Below are 15,167 nucleotides of genomic sequence, written 5' to 3' on the forward strand. Positions count from 1 at the left end.
TTAATATAGTTGGCTGGGCAACAGTTCTCTTCATTTTTTGGTGCTACCCGTGCTCTCAGCACCACTCGCGTTGTTGTGGTGAAAGTGCGACGCGCATTGGTTGGGCGTTACCAATCGGTTCAATGGAAGGGTACTTTTTTGACTAATTTATTATGACAAACTCATATTCGATTAGAAACAAAATTATTGTTACAAAATAAATGAATTATACATATGTTAGTATAGATCTACTGTGATTTTCATGTTGAAATATTGGGGGGGTTGTAACTGATGGATTTGAATATTGGGGGGGTTACCTCCCCCCCATCCCCCCCGCAAACTACGCCCCTGGTTGTGGCTGTGTTGTTATAGGTCTTTGTGACTCTCAATGTATTCGACCTAATTTAACGGAGGAATTATATTATTCTTCTGTAGCCTGACGAGTAACTTTAACTGTTGTTCTTGTGAACTCAAAGACAGCCTGATGCTTATAGACTATTTGTGGGTGGCTGTTTGTTGTTTCACCTATCAATTCATGTTGACAATGTATAATAGGGTAAATCCTGTTTAGTGACTTATCCTATATGAAGTAGTGTATACAGTCGTAGCCATGGGTGTCAGAAGCAAAAAAAAATGTGGGTGGGTCCTCCGACTCCTCCCTCCAATTTTTTTTTTGCAATTATATATATAGATAGATAGATAGATAGATAGATAAAGTGCCAAGATCAATCGGTAGTTATTGATTTTTTTGAATAGAACAACGAGACACAAACCTTTACATTCAATCGCGTTTTTGCTCTTTCACACATTGATCACACAGTTCATACAAAGTTTAGTCCCAAAGAGCGCACAACTGGAGAAATACACGATTACCTTTGATTTCGTTAGATAGAAAAGAAGCAGGGCCGTAAACAGGGTTTTATAATTACCGAGGTCACAAAATGTATTATGCTAGGGGGGGTTGGGGGGCATGCCCCCCCGTGAAAATTGTGATTTCCTTGGTGTACATATATGCATTTTAAGATGTTTTAAGGCCAACAAATTGGATAACAATAACTTTAAAACCATGTCAACAAATACATGCATGCACAGTTTTGAGGCAGCTTTAATCGCATGTTTGGTAATTTCATGACTTCATTTACAACAGAATAACGACGGTGCATGCCCGTAGTTTCTTTAGCGCTTTATTTAACCTATATAATAAAGTAATATGCAGCGCGGGCCGGCGCATTTGCTCGAGCAATTCTTGGGTTCACGCTTCGAGCACAGTAGGCTATATTGACTTGCACCTGTCAATATGCACCTATATTGACTTGCACCTCGATTGACTTGCACCTGGCGCTGAGGCAAAGTCAGAATGCGCGTCTGAAAAGTGTTCCGTTTGTGGTGGTCGTAAAGAGATATTTCTATATAAACGCAGCGTTTTACTTGGCGATGTTTTAAAAAACATCACCTGAGGGGGATTAGACAAATGCTGAATTAGAGACGGTGTTATGAAATATTCGGTGTCTGAGATTTTCGGTGACACTGGACGGAGCTTACATGAATATTCACGAGTTTCCTGTTTTGAGTTAAAGCGCCACTGAAAGTGTTAGTGCAAGCTCTTCGGCTTACATTAAAGGTAATTATCATATGTTTCAGCGTTAAACGATGTCAAGCTTATATTCTAACTGTTATTGATGCACAAGATTTTATATATAAGCTATATTGTGTTGTGTCGTGTCATGTGTTAGCTATGTTTGATATGAACACAGCCAATGATTGGCCAGAGGTGTCGTTAGGATTCGCTAAACGAGCCAATAGCATTTTAAGTAGCCTATTTCTGTATTACCTTGAGTCTTTTAAGCATATAGTTTTGAAAGTTTGGCAAAATGTATGGTAGCATAATAATATTAATTATAAACTCCTGTGGTGAAGGCAGCAGTGAACTTTCCTAGTTTGCAGAAGCACTTCTAATCTGGGTAGACTTGAATTTCTATATAAAATGTTAATTGTTATGGAAAGCTTGTAGAATAGAACTAATACATTTCATTGTGAATATACTGCAGGTTTTCTCATTTAGTTCCATAGTTTCATATCAACACTGTTAAACTGAATCCTGATTCACAGTGCTTCATGTTTTTTCCACATTAAAATTTTTTTTGTCAATGAAATGCATCATTTTGTGGGAAAAAAGATTGAGAATGTTTCCTTATAATATGAAAAAAATAACACTTCACTTTAGGATTTAATAAAGTCTCTTTAAAATTATTTAGCAACTGAGAAAGCAATTAAGAAATGACAGAACAATCACAGTAGTATGAATATATGTCTGATTATCCACATAACAATAATATTCCTCATACTTTTGCCAATTGTCTTCTCCATATAAATATTTTTAAATTAAACCTGCATTAGTAACTTTTAGTTTTGTAGCTGATCAATTTAACCACTTGTAATTCAGTTTTAACATTTTAATTGTTGTGGAAAGCGCATTAAAATAAAACCTTGTGAAAGTGCTGCAGGGAAGCTAATATCACTGTCTCATCATGTTTCTATTCATATAGAGAGCATTGTGTGTTTTGCAGAAAAGGATAAAGAAGGTTTACATTAATTCATGCAAGTCAAAAACATAAACGGAACATAAATCTAACTCTCAATGTGTTTTAAAAATAATAATGTCTGGTTAAAGTTATGCAGGCTATCTGAGAAAGCAATAGGGAATGACACAATCACAACTGAAGCTTTTATTATGCCACCACAGATACATTTATACAAGTCATCTTCTCAAACGAACTAAAATAAAATCAAAACAGCTAAAACAAACAAACTCGATGTCTGTTGACTCATTTCCTAACGATAGACCACCAGTGGCCGTAATCACTACTAAAGTATATCTCACGACACAATGTAACCTACAATCTATTGAGCGTACATAAACGTTATTAATAAAAAAAGAATCATAAATTCATTTGACACGGAAACACAATCACGTTACAGAAAACGGTTCTGTGATCCAAGGACAGTCCACTAACATTTTCAGTGGCGCTTTAACTCAAAACAGGAAACTCGTGAATATTCATGTAAGCTCCGCCCAGTGTCACCGAAAATCTCAGACACCGAATATTTCATAACACCGGTTAAAGTGAGTGGGTCCAATATCATTGGTCTTAAAAAGTGGGTGGGTCTTGTCCCACCCACATACAATGGTTCCGACGCCCATGGTCGTAGCTGTTTTGAGGCACGCGCAAGAGCATGACACCCAACCCCCAACCCCCCAATGTCTCCTGGTCTCTGCTTCGACAAGGAAAAAGTTTCCAACAAAAGCAATATATAAATGAAGATGACTTGGCTTGACTATTTGAGTTTATTTTTGTCTTTGACCTTAATATGTGGAAATGAGCACATAGTCAACACATGATGTGTACATCATATTTATTTGATAGAGAGAACAAGGGCAATTGACTCACAGAGGCTGCATAAGTTCTTTTGTACCAGAATAAAAGATCCAACGAGCTGCTTACTGCTGTCCCGTGTCCAACAACCACAAAGCTACACAACGCAGACAAAGTTTTTCATAACCGGTGTCGATGGCTGCGCGAGCCACCGGTTACATCTGTAAGTGTACTAATGTAATATTTGTGTGCTTATGTCTCAAAATGACCACACATGTACGGTTTTGTTGATTCACATTTGGGTGAAAAAGGGAGTAAAAAGCATTTTACAGCACCTGGAATGAAGGTATCACTGCGGCAGTCATACAGCATACCAGGAAACAGAGGTCTTCCCAGAGCTGCCACTTCTATGGGCTTTGATTCCATGACTGCAGTAAATAACAATGAACAAGGGGGATATTTATACATTTAAAGTCTAATAATTACTTAAAAAATAATTTTTACTTGTTACTAATTTCATTATTTCTCACATTGTTTGAATTCTAATTCAGTGTTTATAAAAATCCATACACAAATAAAGGCATAAATCCTTCCCTCACTGAACGAAATCCAATAAATAACGTCTAACCATTGCCTGTGGTGAAATTAATATTTTGAAGACATATTTCTGTTCCTAATGCATTTTGAGTCTTCCTGTATACTGTCGAGATCTAAACACCTCATAATCTGTTGGTGGCTATTTTATGGAGTTGATATTGTGCCATAATTAAACAAACAAATCCTGATTTGCCAAAAAAAAAAAAAATTAGACTCGCAAACAAACAGAAAGTGATGTGCAAATACAAAGGTCAGTTTGAATGAAAATGCAGAGTAACAAATATATGTATTGTTTTACAAATATAAATAAATGTGCCTACATCATATTTCACAAATAAATACAAACCATCCTACAAATGACATGTAACCTGTGAACAGATACCAAATCTAGTGCAAACAAACACACACCTGTCTGTTACGATTGCAAAACACTTGCCTTTTTATGAGATCTCAAAGTCTGATTTTCTCACAAATGTGTGCGGGCAGAGGGGCGCTGCTGAGGTGTGCATGGAGTAGACGTGTTTCATCGAGCTCCTCCACACCAAGTTTTTAAATGAGAGAAACTAGACGCTGTCTTTATTTTTATTTCATATACATGTCTTGTGAACTTCTGTTTAGTTTGTATCTCTCAATTGGTCAGCACCTTGATGTGCAAAATACCTTTAAAATCAGCAAAAGCCTTGAAAAGTTCTGGCCCTCAGCCATTGGCTAGTTGTGTCGAAGCTAATCCCAAGCTTCGACGAGTCAAGCTTCTACTGACGATGATACACCGTTAATGTGGGAAAAGATATCAAACAGGATTCTTGCAACCATAAATTTGACAAGTTCGAGGAAGACTTTAGGTCTCTACAGACATCGGTACGGGATTTCGCGGAGAGAGTGGAGACTGTTGAAGGTCAAACACTGGTTCACGAGGGCCGTTTATGCTCTCTCGAAGCGACTTTGATTTGCAGAAGACCAATAAAGCTCTTAGAGAGAAGGTCAATGACTTAGAAGGGCGATCTCGACGCAACAATCTAAAAATAATTGGTATCCCAGAGGGAGAGGAGAAAGGGAGACCGACCGAGTTTGTTGCAGCGTTGATTCCAAAACTCCTTCCCATTCACTCCCATTATTTGTCTGACAGACTAGAACGGTTGGAGTTAAAAATCATCATTTGTGTTCTGCTTAAGAAACAAAGTCACCTACATCTTGGATGCGCTGGGGGTAAGCAGATAAACATCACATTTTCATTTTTGGGTGAACTATCCCTTTAAGGGAGAAGCTATCACATTGGCTTCTTGGAATGTAAGAGGGCTTGTCCATGTAATTAAAAGAAGTAGAGTGTTTGCACATTTGAAATCACTCAAAGCTGATATAATATTTCTCCAGGAAACCCAACTTAGTGTAACTCATCAGTGCAGACTCAGGACCAACCGGATATCGCAGGTTTACCAGGCCCCATTCAATGCCAAACTATTCTTTTTCGTAAGAATCTTCTTTTTCGACTTTCCATGGTTGCTGATCCTCAGGGTAGATATATAATGGTATCTGGGCATATTAATTCTCTCCCAATAACTTTGCTTAATATACTGTATATGGCCCCAATTTTGATGATTTTGAATTTTTTCACAAAATCTTTAGTGTAATTCCTGATGTAAACTCTTCAAATGTAATAGTAGGTGGAGATTTCAACTGTTACTTAGATCCTTATATGGATATATCATCAAACCACCACCTACAATTACCTCCATACAAACACTTAACAACCTAATCAAATCTAGAAATATGGTCAACATTTGGAGGCTTCAGCATCCGACAGATAGAGATTATTCCTTTTACTCTCATGTCCACAAATCATACACTAGTATTGACTACTTTTTGGTTACATTTGAATTGGTTTCCAATATTAGTAATACTAAATATCATAATATATTAATATCTGATCATAGCCCAGTTACGTTCCAAATTAAAAGTGTTTTGCCAAAACTAAATTACTCGTGGCGTTTCAACCTAATGCTAATCAAAGATTCAACTTTTATTTCATATTTAACTGGAAAAATGGATGAGTTTTTTGTGACTAACGACAATGAGAGGTTTCAGATTCAATTTTGTGGGATACTTTGTAAAGTCGTAATGTGAGGCCATATCATATCATTTGAGTCGTCTAAAAAGCGGGCTTTAAATAGTAGACTTCGGAAAATTGCCAGTGCTCGAACAAGCATATAGAGTGTCACTCTCAAAGTCTGATTATAATCAGACCTTAAAATTAAAGTATGAGTATAATTCTATCCTAAATGGCCAGATAAGTAACCTTCTCCTCAAACTCAAGCAGAAGAAATTTGAGTTGGGGGATAAACCTGGAAGGTTGCTTGCAAGGCAACTGAGGGGAGAACAAGCTAAGAAGGCAATTCACATGATGAATCAAAAACAGGCATTTTAATAACTAATCCCAATGAGATAAATGAATGTTTCAGGGAATTTTATTCTGAATTATATACTTCTAAAATTACAGATTCGGACCATAATTATAATTATGTTTTTTTTTCTAAATTAAGTCTTCCGAAACTTAGTGAATCCTCTAGGTCTGACCTAGAATCTGAACTCTCAGTTGAGGATTTATTAAAGGCAATTCATGCTTTTCCATCTGGGAAAGCTGCCGGCCCGGATGGGTTTGGCTGCGAATTTTTTAAAGCTTTTAGTAAGAGGCTGCACTGTAAAAAAAATCCCGTTGTTTCTACGGAAAAATACCGGCAGCTGTGGTTACCAGAACAATACTGTAAAAATGACATCAAACCGTAAACATACTTACGGAGTTACATGTGAATTTTACATTTTAAATATGTATATTTAACATTGGATTTCAGCATGGGCCCTTATATGCTGAGAATGCTACAGGATTCAATTCAAAGGAAAAAACTTCCTGATTCTTTGTATGAAGCAAATATTTGTGTAGTTCTGAAAAAAGGAAAACCTGAGACAGATCCAGCCAATTATAGACCCAAAAAGTTTTGACTAAAATATTGGCTTCCAGATTAGCACAACACATCTCAACGATTATCCATCCTGACCAAAACTGGGTTTATTCCAGGAAGGTTTTCATTCTGTAATGTCCGCCTACTTCTTAATATTTTATATGCAGATCGTCAACAATTCTGCAGCCATTATTTCACTAGACGCCCAAAAAGCCTTCGCTCAGATTGAGTGGCCATATATGTTTGAGGTTTTGAAACAGTTTGGATTTGGCGACAAATTTATCAACTGGATCAAAATTGTTTACTTCCATCCGTCCTCATCTGTTTTGACCAATGGCATTAGATCCAGCTGAACTGGGGTGTACGACAAGGTGATCCTCTATCACCTCTACTTTTTAACATTGCACTCGAGCCATTAGCTGTAGGAATTAGAACCCATCCACATATCCATGGAATTTCTTTGGGCAGTGCTGAAAGTCTGATAAGTTTATATGCAGATGATCTTTTACTGTGTCTGACAGATCCTGTGGTTTCTGTCCCGAAAATTTTAGATTACATTGACACTTTTAGTAAACTTTCAGGATACTCAATTAATTGGAGTAAAAGTGAATTTATGCCCCTAACGAATAACTTAAGTGATACCTTTTTGAGCAGCATACCATTTAAAATAGTGGATGATCACTTTACATATCTCGGTCTGAAAATTCCAAAGAACCGTTGTTTAAATTAAATTTTTTAGACATGATTAATAAACTTTAAGCACTGAAAGCTGGAAACTGCTCCCCTTATCACTAATTGGCCGTGTAAATATGATAAAGATGGTTACTCTTCCTATGTTTCTATATCTTTTTCAAAATCTCCCTATTTATTTGCCTGCAACCTTTTTTAAGCAACTTGATTGAGTTATTCTTTCATTTGTATGGAACTGTAAAACACCTTGCATAGCAAAAGCCCACTTGCAAAAACCTGCTGATTGTGGAGGCCTTGGGCTTCCCAATTTTAAGCATTATTACTGGGCAGCAAATGCCAGGGCTCTCACTTTCTGGCAAAGGGGTATTCTGGATGACATGCTACCTGAGACTTCTCCTCTATGGGTTCGTGCAGAGGCTATGTCAGTGCCAGAGTCTTCTCTCCCAACTTTACTTTTTACAGAGTGTAAATCTATCTGTAAATTAGGCAGCAGTAATTTTGCGTTGAGAAATTCTTTGAAGATTTTGAATCAGATCAAAAAATGTTATAAACTACCAGAGGTCTCAATCAATACACCAGTATCATGCAATCCTTCGTTTGAGCCTTCTCGGATTGATGGAGCCTTCTCAGGATGGAGAAAAAAGGGTTTATGCTATCTCTATAAAGAAGATCAATTTGCATCCTTTTTGCAACTTAAAAATACATTTGTACTCCCACAGTCTCACTTCTTCCGTTATTTGCAAATTTAATGTTAAGAAGAATATTCCACATTTTATAAATAAACCTGAAAACCATATTATTCATGAACTTTTATCTTCTAATCCTGAAACTAGACATTTGGTATCTGGTTTTGTTCACGCTTTTACAGCACCTATATGCACCAAACACCTTAAAACAGCCTGGTCTACTGACGTGAACGACGACGTGTCTGATGAGATCTGGGAAGAAGGCCTGTCGAGAATAAAGATCTGTTCTGTAAATTCGAGATATAAATTAATCCAGTTTAAAGTTATGCATCGCATTCATTATATAATATAATTACATATAGACTAGCCTGAAAAAAGTTTACAAGAAGTTTTCAGCTGATGAAAATGAGTGGTGAACAGGTGAGTATGATGATTTCTGAAGATTTCAATCATGTGACTCTGAAGCCTGGAGTAATGATGATGAAAATTCAGCTTTGATCACAGGAATAAATTACATTTTGAACAATACAACAGAAACCAGTTACTTTGCAATAATATTTCACAGTATTACTGTTTTTACTGTATTTGTGATCAGATGAATACAGCCTTGGTGAGATTAAGAGACTTTCAAAACATTAAAAGAAAACCCTTAATGTTCACAAACGTTTGACCGGTACTGTACATGCAGTGAAGATGATCAGTGTACGCTGAAGTTTTGTACAGTAATTCCTTATGATATATTTGGTAACACTTAATTACTAGTGGGTTACTATGATCTTCAGATATCATCAAGTGGCTTGACGTCACTTCCTGTTTTTTGCTGCCGCGCTGTTTGAGCTAGAGCTTCGTCAAGCTGATTCCTAATTGCTTGTTTTTGCCTCTTAAAATCAAACTTATAACCTATCACTCTTTCTTTTTCAGTGGGGGAACACATCCCCAACATTATTTTATATAAAAAACACTCGGATTACCTTGATATCGCTGGTTTTATCCGACTTCCTGAACATTCGCTATTAGCTTTAGCCCATTAGCAATAGCGGCGTGGTCACTCTAGCGTTTGTACTCTTCTCTCACTATATTATTGTTCATCTATTCTAATGGCGAGTTTATCGGATGCTTCTCTACCTTTGTGTGCAGGTGAAGACACGTTTGAGCTGCATGCGGTGCAGTTGGAACTGGAGGACGTGGAGCGACAGATCCGGACCCTTCTCGAGAAGCAGGCCGAGCTACGCGAGCGGCAGACAGCGCTGGAAACTTCCCGTGCTGGCGCTCACCGCTCCTCGGTAAGTTTACAGCGCGATATTAACACTCCTGCTTCCTCTACGCCGTGTGTTTCTCTGCACAGGGCCCGAGCTCCCAGAACGCGTTCATCCCAGCACTCGTTCACTCCGGCGCCGTCTCACCAGGGACCTTGGGTGCTTCAGCAGCGGAAGACAAGAGCCAGGCCTCGGACCAGGACCTCTTCTCCTCCGCCGCCCCCGATCTTCGAGGTCTCGACACGGAACCGCTTCTCCCCTCTTCGCGAGGCGGAACGCGACGCCGTGGTCATCGGAGACTCCATCGTCCGCCATGTTCACGCTACCACAGCCAAAGGTAAGGTGCGCAGTCACTGTTTTCCTGGTGCTCGTGTTCTCGATGTCGCTGCGCAGGTTCCCGCGATCCTCAACGGTGCTGAGACCATCGGAGCTGCACGCGGGGGTGAACGACACCAGGCTGCGGCAGACGGAGGTGCTGAAGCAGGACTTCAGGAGCCTGATCGAGACGGTACGAGCCACATCGCCCGCGACGAGGATCATCGTGTCCGGACCGCTTCCGACGTACCGACGAGGACATGAAAGGTTCAGTAGATTATTTGCTTTAAATGAATGGTTGATGTCTTGGTGTAACGAACAGAAGCTGCTCTTTATAAATAATTGGAATCTTTTCTGGGAGCGTCCTAGGCTCTTCCGTGCTGATGGCCTGCACCCCAGCAGCATCGGAGCTGATCTTCTGTCGGAGAACATCTCAAAGACGCTTCGCACCGTATGACTAGTAAGTCAAACCTCAAATCACAGTCTGTGTTCTGCCCACTTAATTGATAGAAATGTGAGTGTAGTACAGTCTATAGAAACTGTGTCTATTCCCCGAATTGTGAGGTTTAACAATAAAAATAAAGGATCTAGAAAAAATTTATTCATTTGAAATTCTTATGCTAAATGTTACACTCTCAGATATAAGTAAAAAGTCGCTACTATCTCTTGCTTTAGCTACCGTTTATAGACCTCCAGGGCCTTATGCTGATTTCCTAAAAGAGTTTGCAGACTTTCTCTCAGATCTATTGGTCAACGTCGATAAAGCGCTGATTGTTGGAGATTTTAACATTCATGTAGACGATACAAATGATGCATTAGGGGCTGCGTTTACAGATTTACTAAACTCCTTTGGGGTCAAACAAAACGTCACTGGACCCACTCACCGTCTTAATCATACACTAGATTTAATTATATCACATGGAATCAATCCAACCGATATAGAAATTCTACCGCAAAGTGATGACGTCACTGATCACTACCTTGTAACATGCGTACTGCATACTGATGATATTTGTCAAATTGCGCCGCGATATCGACTAGGCAGAACAATTCTCCCGACAACTATAGATAAATTCACAAATAAACTGCCTGATCTGTCTCAGTGTTACAATAGGCTGATGTATAAAGCACACGACGAGGAAATATAGTCAAAACAGGTCTTTACTAGGAAATCCAACAGGAGATATCAGGAGAGATCAGGAGAGATCAGGAGAGATCAGGAGAGATCAGGAGAGATCAGGAGAGATCAGGAGAGATCAGGAGAGATCAGGAGAGATCAGGAACACACAGGAACATACACCAACGTATACACAAACAATACCGGACAACACATGACAGGAAACACAGGGCTTATATACAAGGGATAACAAGGTGGGTGATTAGACACAGCTGGATGTGATGATGAGGTGATCAGTAACCATGGTGAATGACTAGTGGCAGGAAATAGAACAACAACAAGTCCAGAGTGAGTCCAAAACAGAGTGCACATGTAACACTCAGCTGCTCATCGTACCTAAACACGCAAATGATCTCGAGAAAATGACTAGCAGCATGTGCACCATTTTCACTAGTACATTAGATGCTGTTGCACCGATGAGATTAAAAAAGGTTAGAGAGAAAAATACTGTACCATGGTACAACAGTATTACTCGCGCTATGAAAAGAGAAACTCGTAATCTAGAACGCAAATGGAGACAAACTCGTTTAGAGGTCTTCAGAATCGCATGGAAAGACAGTTCGTCCCGCTATAGAAAGACTCTAAAAGCAGCCAGGGCCGAGCATCTCCGCAAACTCATAGAGAATAACCAAAACAATCCACGGTTCTTGTTTAGCACAGTGGCTAGATTAACAAATAAACAGACATCACCAGAACAAAACATTTCATTACAGTTTAGTAGTGATGACTTTATGAATTTCTTTACTGAGAAAATCGAAAGTATCAGAAATACAATTGTAAATGTACAACCTTTGACAGAGTTTTGTGATTCAGCTTCAATTATCACCCCTCAAGAACAGCTGCAGTGCTTTACAACTATAGGACAGGAAGAGCTAAATAAACTTATCACTGCGTCTAAACCAACAACATGTTTACTAGATCCAATACCCACTAAACTACTGAAAGAACTGTTACCTGTAGCAGAAGAGCTTCTTCTCAATATTATCAACTCGTCTTTATCTCTAGGTCACGTCCCACGACCGTTCAAGCTAGCAGTTATTAAGCCTCTCATTAAGAAACCACAATTAGACCCAAATGTATTAGCAAATTACAGACCCATCTCAAATCTTCCATTTATGTCTAAAATACTAGAAAAAGTAGTGTCGGCCCAACTGTACTCCTTCTTGCAAAAAAACGCTATCTATGAAAAATTCCAGTCAGGATTCAGGTCTCATCATAGCACAGAAACTGCGCTCGTTAAAATTACAAACGACTTGCTTCTAGCTTCTGACCAAGGCTGTGTCTCAATACTAGTGTTACTTGATCTCAGTGCTGCGTTCGCACTGAGACACAGAATCTCTCAGACTACAATCTGCATTTAGAAGGATGTACTGTTACTCCATCCTCGACAGTTAAAGACCTGGGTGTTATATTAGACAGCAACTTGTCCTTTGAAAATCATATTTCATATTTCATATTCCTCAGAAACATTGCTAAGATACGGAATATGTTATCTATTTCTGATGCAAAAAAGTTAGTTCATGCTTTCATGACGTCTCGACTAGATTACTGTAATGCATTATTAGCTGGTTGTCCTGCTTCATCAATAAACAAGCTACAATTAGTACAAAATGCAGCTGCTAGAGTTCTTACCAGGTCAAGAAAATATGATCATATAACACCAATTTTATCATCTCTACACTGGTTACCCATTAAGTTCCGTATCGATTATAAAGTATTGCTAATGACCTATAAGGCTCTAAATGGTTTAGCTCCTGTGTACTTAACCGATCTTCTATCGCCCTACAATCCTTCACGCTCTTTAAGATCACAAAACTCTGGACTTCTGGTTGTACCTAGGATAGCTAAGTCCACTAAAGGAGGGAGAGCATTTTCACATTTGGCTCTGAAACTCTGGAATAGCCTTCCTGATAATGTTCGGGGCTCAGACTCGCTCACCCAGTTTAAATCTAGATTAAAGACGCATCTCTTTAGCCAAGCGTTCACATAATGCATCTCATATCAGATCAATTGCACATGACTATCTTTGCTTAATGTTATGAACAGCAGCTACGCTAATTATTCTCCATTTGCTTTTCTGTTTTACCTCGGGACACCTGCCCCGAGGTGACTAGAGAGGACTTCAGCTTCAGTTTGGATCCAGCCTCTTAAGAAGACCTCAGATGACCATCACCTGTGAAGAGACGGCGCCAGCTCCTGCGAGGACTTCAGAAGACGCAATCATCTGGATCAACATTCACATTGCACAATTTCTATATCCTAATTATTGTTAATGTAATTCATTTTTCCAGGAGCTCATTGATTCTATCTTCAATTAAACTGCTAACAGTGATTGTAAATTAATTGCCTAAATTATTACATTATTTGCTAACTGCATTCTTTAAATTGTGATGTTGACATGCATTCTCTGTAAAGCTGCTTTGAAACGATATGTATCGTGAAAAGCGCTATACAAATAAATGTGAATTGAATTGAATTGAACTTTAGAATACTGATCCAAATAATTAGTAGTTCCTTTAGAAGGATGTAGTAACACTTAATTAATTACTAGTGGGTTACTATGATCTTCACTTTAGAATACTGATCCAAATAATTAGTAGTTACTTTAGAGTTATATAGTAACTCTTGAGTTATTACTATCCAATACTTTACAAAAACCTCAAAAGTTTACAATGACTTCAGTAGTTACTAGAGAGTTATCATGCTTTTCACTTTAGAATACTGATCCAAATAATTAGTAATTCCTTCTGAAGGATTTGGTAATACTTCAGTCATTACTAGTGTGTTACCATGACCTTCACTTTAGAATTAATTATACATTATGCATTATGCACATTAATTATGAACGTGTATATAGTAGTTCTTAGTAGTTCTCTGAGAGGAATGAAAAAACAGTAGTTAGTGATTAGTTAATAGTGAACTACCACCTTCAACTGAGCACTATTACTTACTAATTCATTAATCAGAGTTTATTGTTAGTTAATAGCAGTTACTAGAGTGTTAATAATGCATTACTCATTTGTTCCTGTGTAGTTATTCATTAATGAAGGATCAGTATTCTAAAGTGTTACCGTCTGTTTTTGTAAAGTGGTTTGAGGTGCAACTTTTAAAGGCACTATAAAACAAAGTTTATTATTATTATTATAAATGGATGTTTCAGGGCTTCTCTCAAGACACTAGCGTAAATTGACCTGTAGCAAAGCGCCATCTGCTGTTTTGGAAGAGGAAGTTGCTCATCTGCATTTGTGAGAAAATCAAACTTAGAGATCTCATAAAAAGGCAAGTGTCTCACAATCGTAACAGACAGGTGTGTGTTTGTATGCACTAGATTTGGTGTTTGTTCACAGATTACATGCCATTTGTAGGATGGTTTGTATTTATTTGTGAAATATGATGTAGGCACATTAATTTATATTTGTAAAACAATACATATATTTGTTACTCTGCATTTTCGTTCAATCACTTTCTGTTTGTTTGCATGTTTGTAAGTCGAGTTTTCCCTTGCAAAGCAGATTGTGTTTGTTTACAAAATGCTGGATTTGTTTGTTTAATTATGGCACAATATTAACTCCATACTATTCACACTGTCATAGCATAACCTGTTCGTATCATTTTAAAGTGGTGTCTCACCTGGAGTCCTCGTGTGTATTCGCTATGTTAAGAAATGAAGTCGTCTGGTAATGTCTTCAGTTGAAGTCTGAAGCCAACTGCGTTCTTCGGTCATATTTATAGTACTGTTGTTCAGGAAAAGTTTCCTTTAGGCATTTTCACTGGAAGAAAACTTCCACAGAAATATATCTGTTTAGACAGAGTATTGCTCAACAAGAGGGTGATTAACTGGCTCTATAAACCTTTTAGACTAAACCACTTCCTCCTGTGTTTTCCCATATGGAAAGGTTTTGTTAAAAACATCTGTGATTCTTATATGTTCCAACAGAATATTATAAGGGACGTATATGCTGCAAAAAACCTATATACAAATTGCATAAAATGTATGTATTTTCAATCCTATATGTCATATATGCCTCACATATAACTAAAGTCTTATAGATTTTCATGATGTAAAAACAGGAAAATAATGCAAATTTAATAGGCCTATGAATGTCCACCATATCTCATAAGATGTGTATAAAACATAG

General features: G+C 38.0%; 1 protein-coding gene across 1 annotated transcript in view; it reads right to left on the reverse strand.

Annotated features, from left to right (window-relative positions):
* LOC125244429 (verrucotoxin subunit beta-like) overlaps window positions 1-14,871 on the reverse strand; it is a 29,954-nt gene extending 15,083 nt beyond the window's left edge. The window contains exons 1-2 of the mRNA XM_048154515.1: window positions 14,659-14,871; window positions 3,689-3,781 (exon numbers count right to left, since the gene is read on the reverse strand). Coding sequence (XP_048010472.1) covers window positions 3,689-3,779 — 91 coding nt within the window. The 5' untranslated portion in view covers window positions 3,780-3,781; window positions 14,659-14,871. The remainder of the gene's footprint in view (window positions 1-3,688; window positions 3,782-14,658) is intronic.
* Window positions 14,872-15,167: the final 296 nt, after the last annotated feature.

Source organism: Megalobrama amblycephala, linkage group LG14, assembly GCF_018812025.1.
Source record: "Megalobrama amblycephala isolate DHTTF-2021 linkage group LG14, ASM1881202v1, whole genome shotgun sequence".
In the NCBI taxonomy this organism is placed as follows: domain Eukaryota; kingdom Metazoa; phylum Chordata; class Actinopteri; order Cypriniformes; family Xenocyprididae; genus Megalobrama; species Megalobrama amblycephala.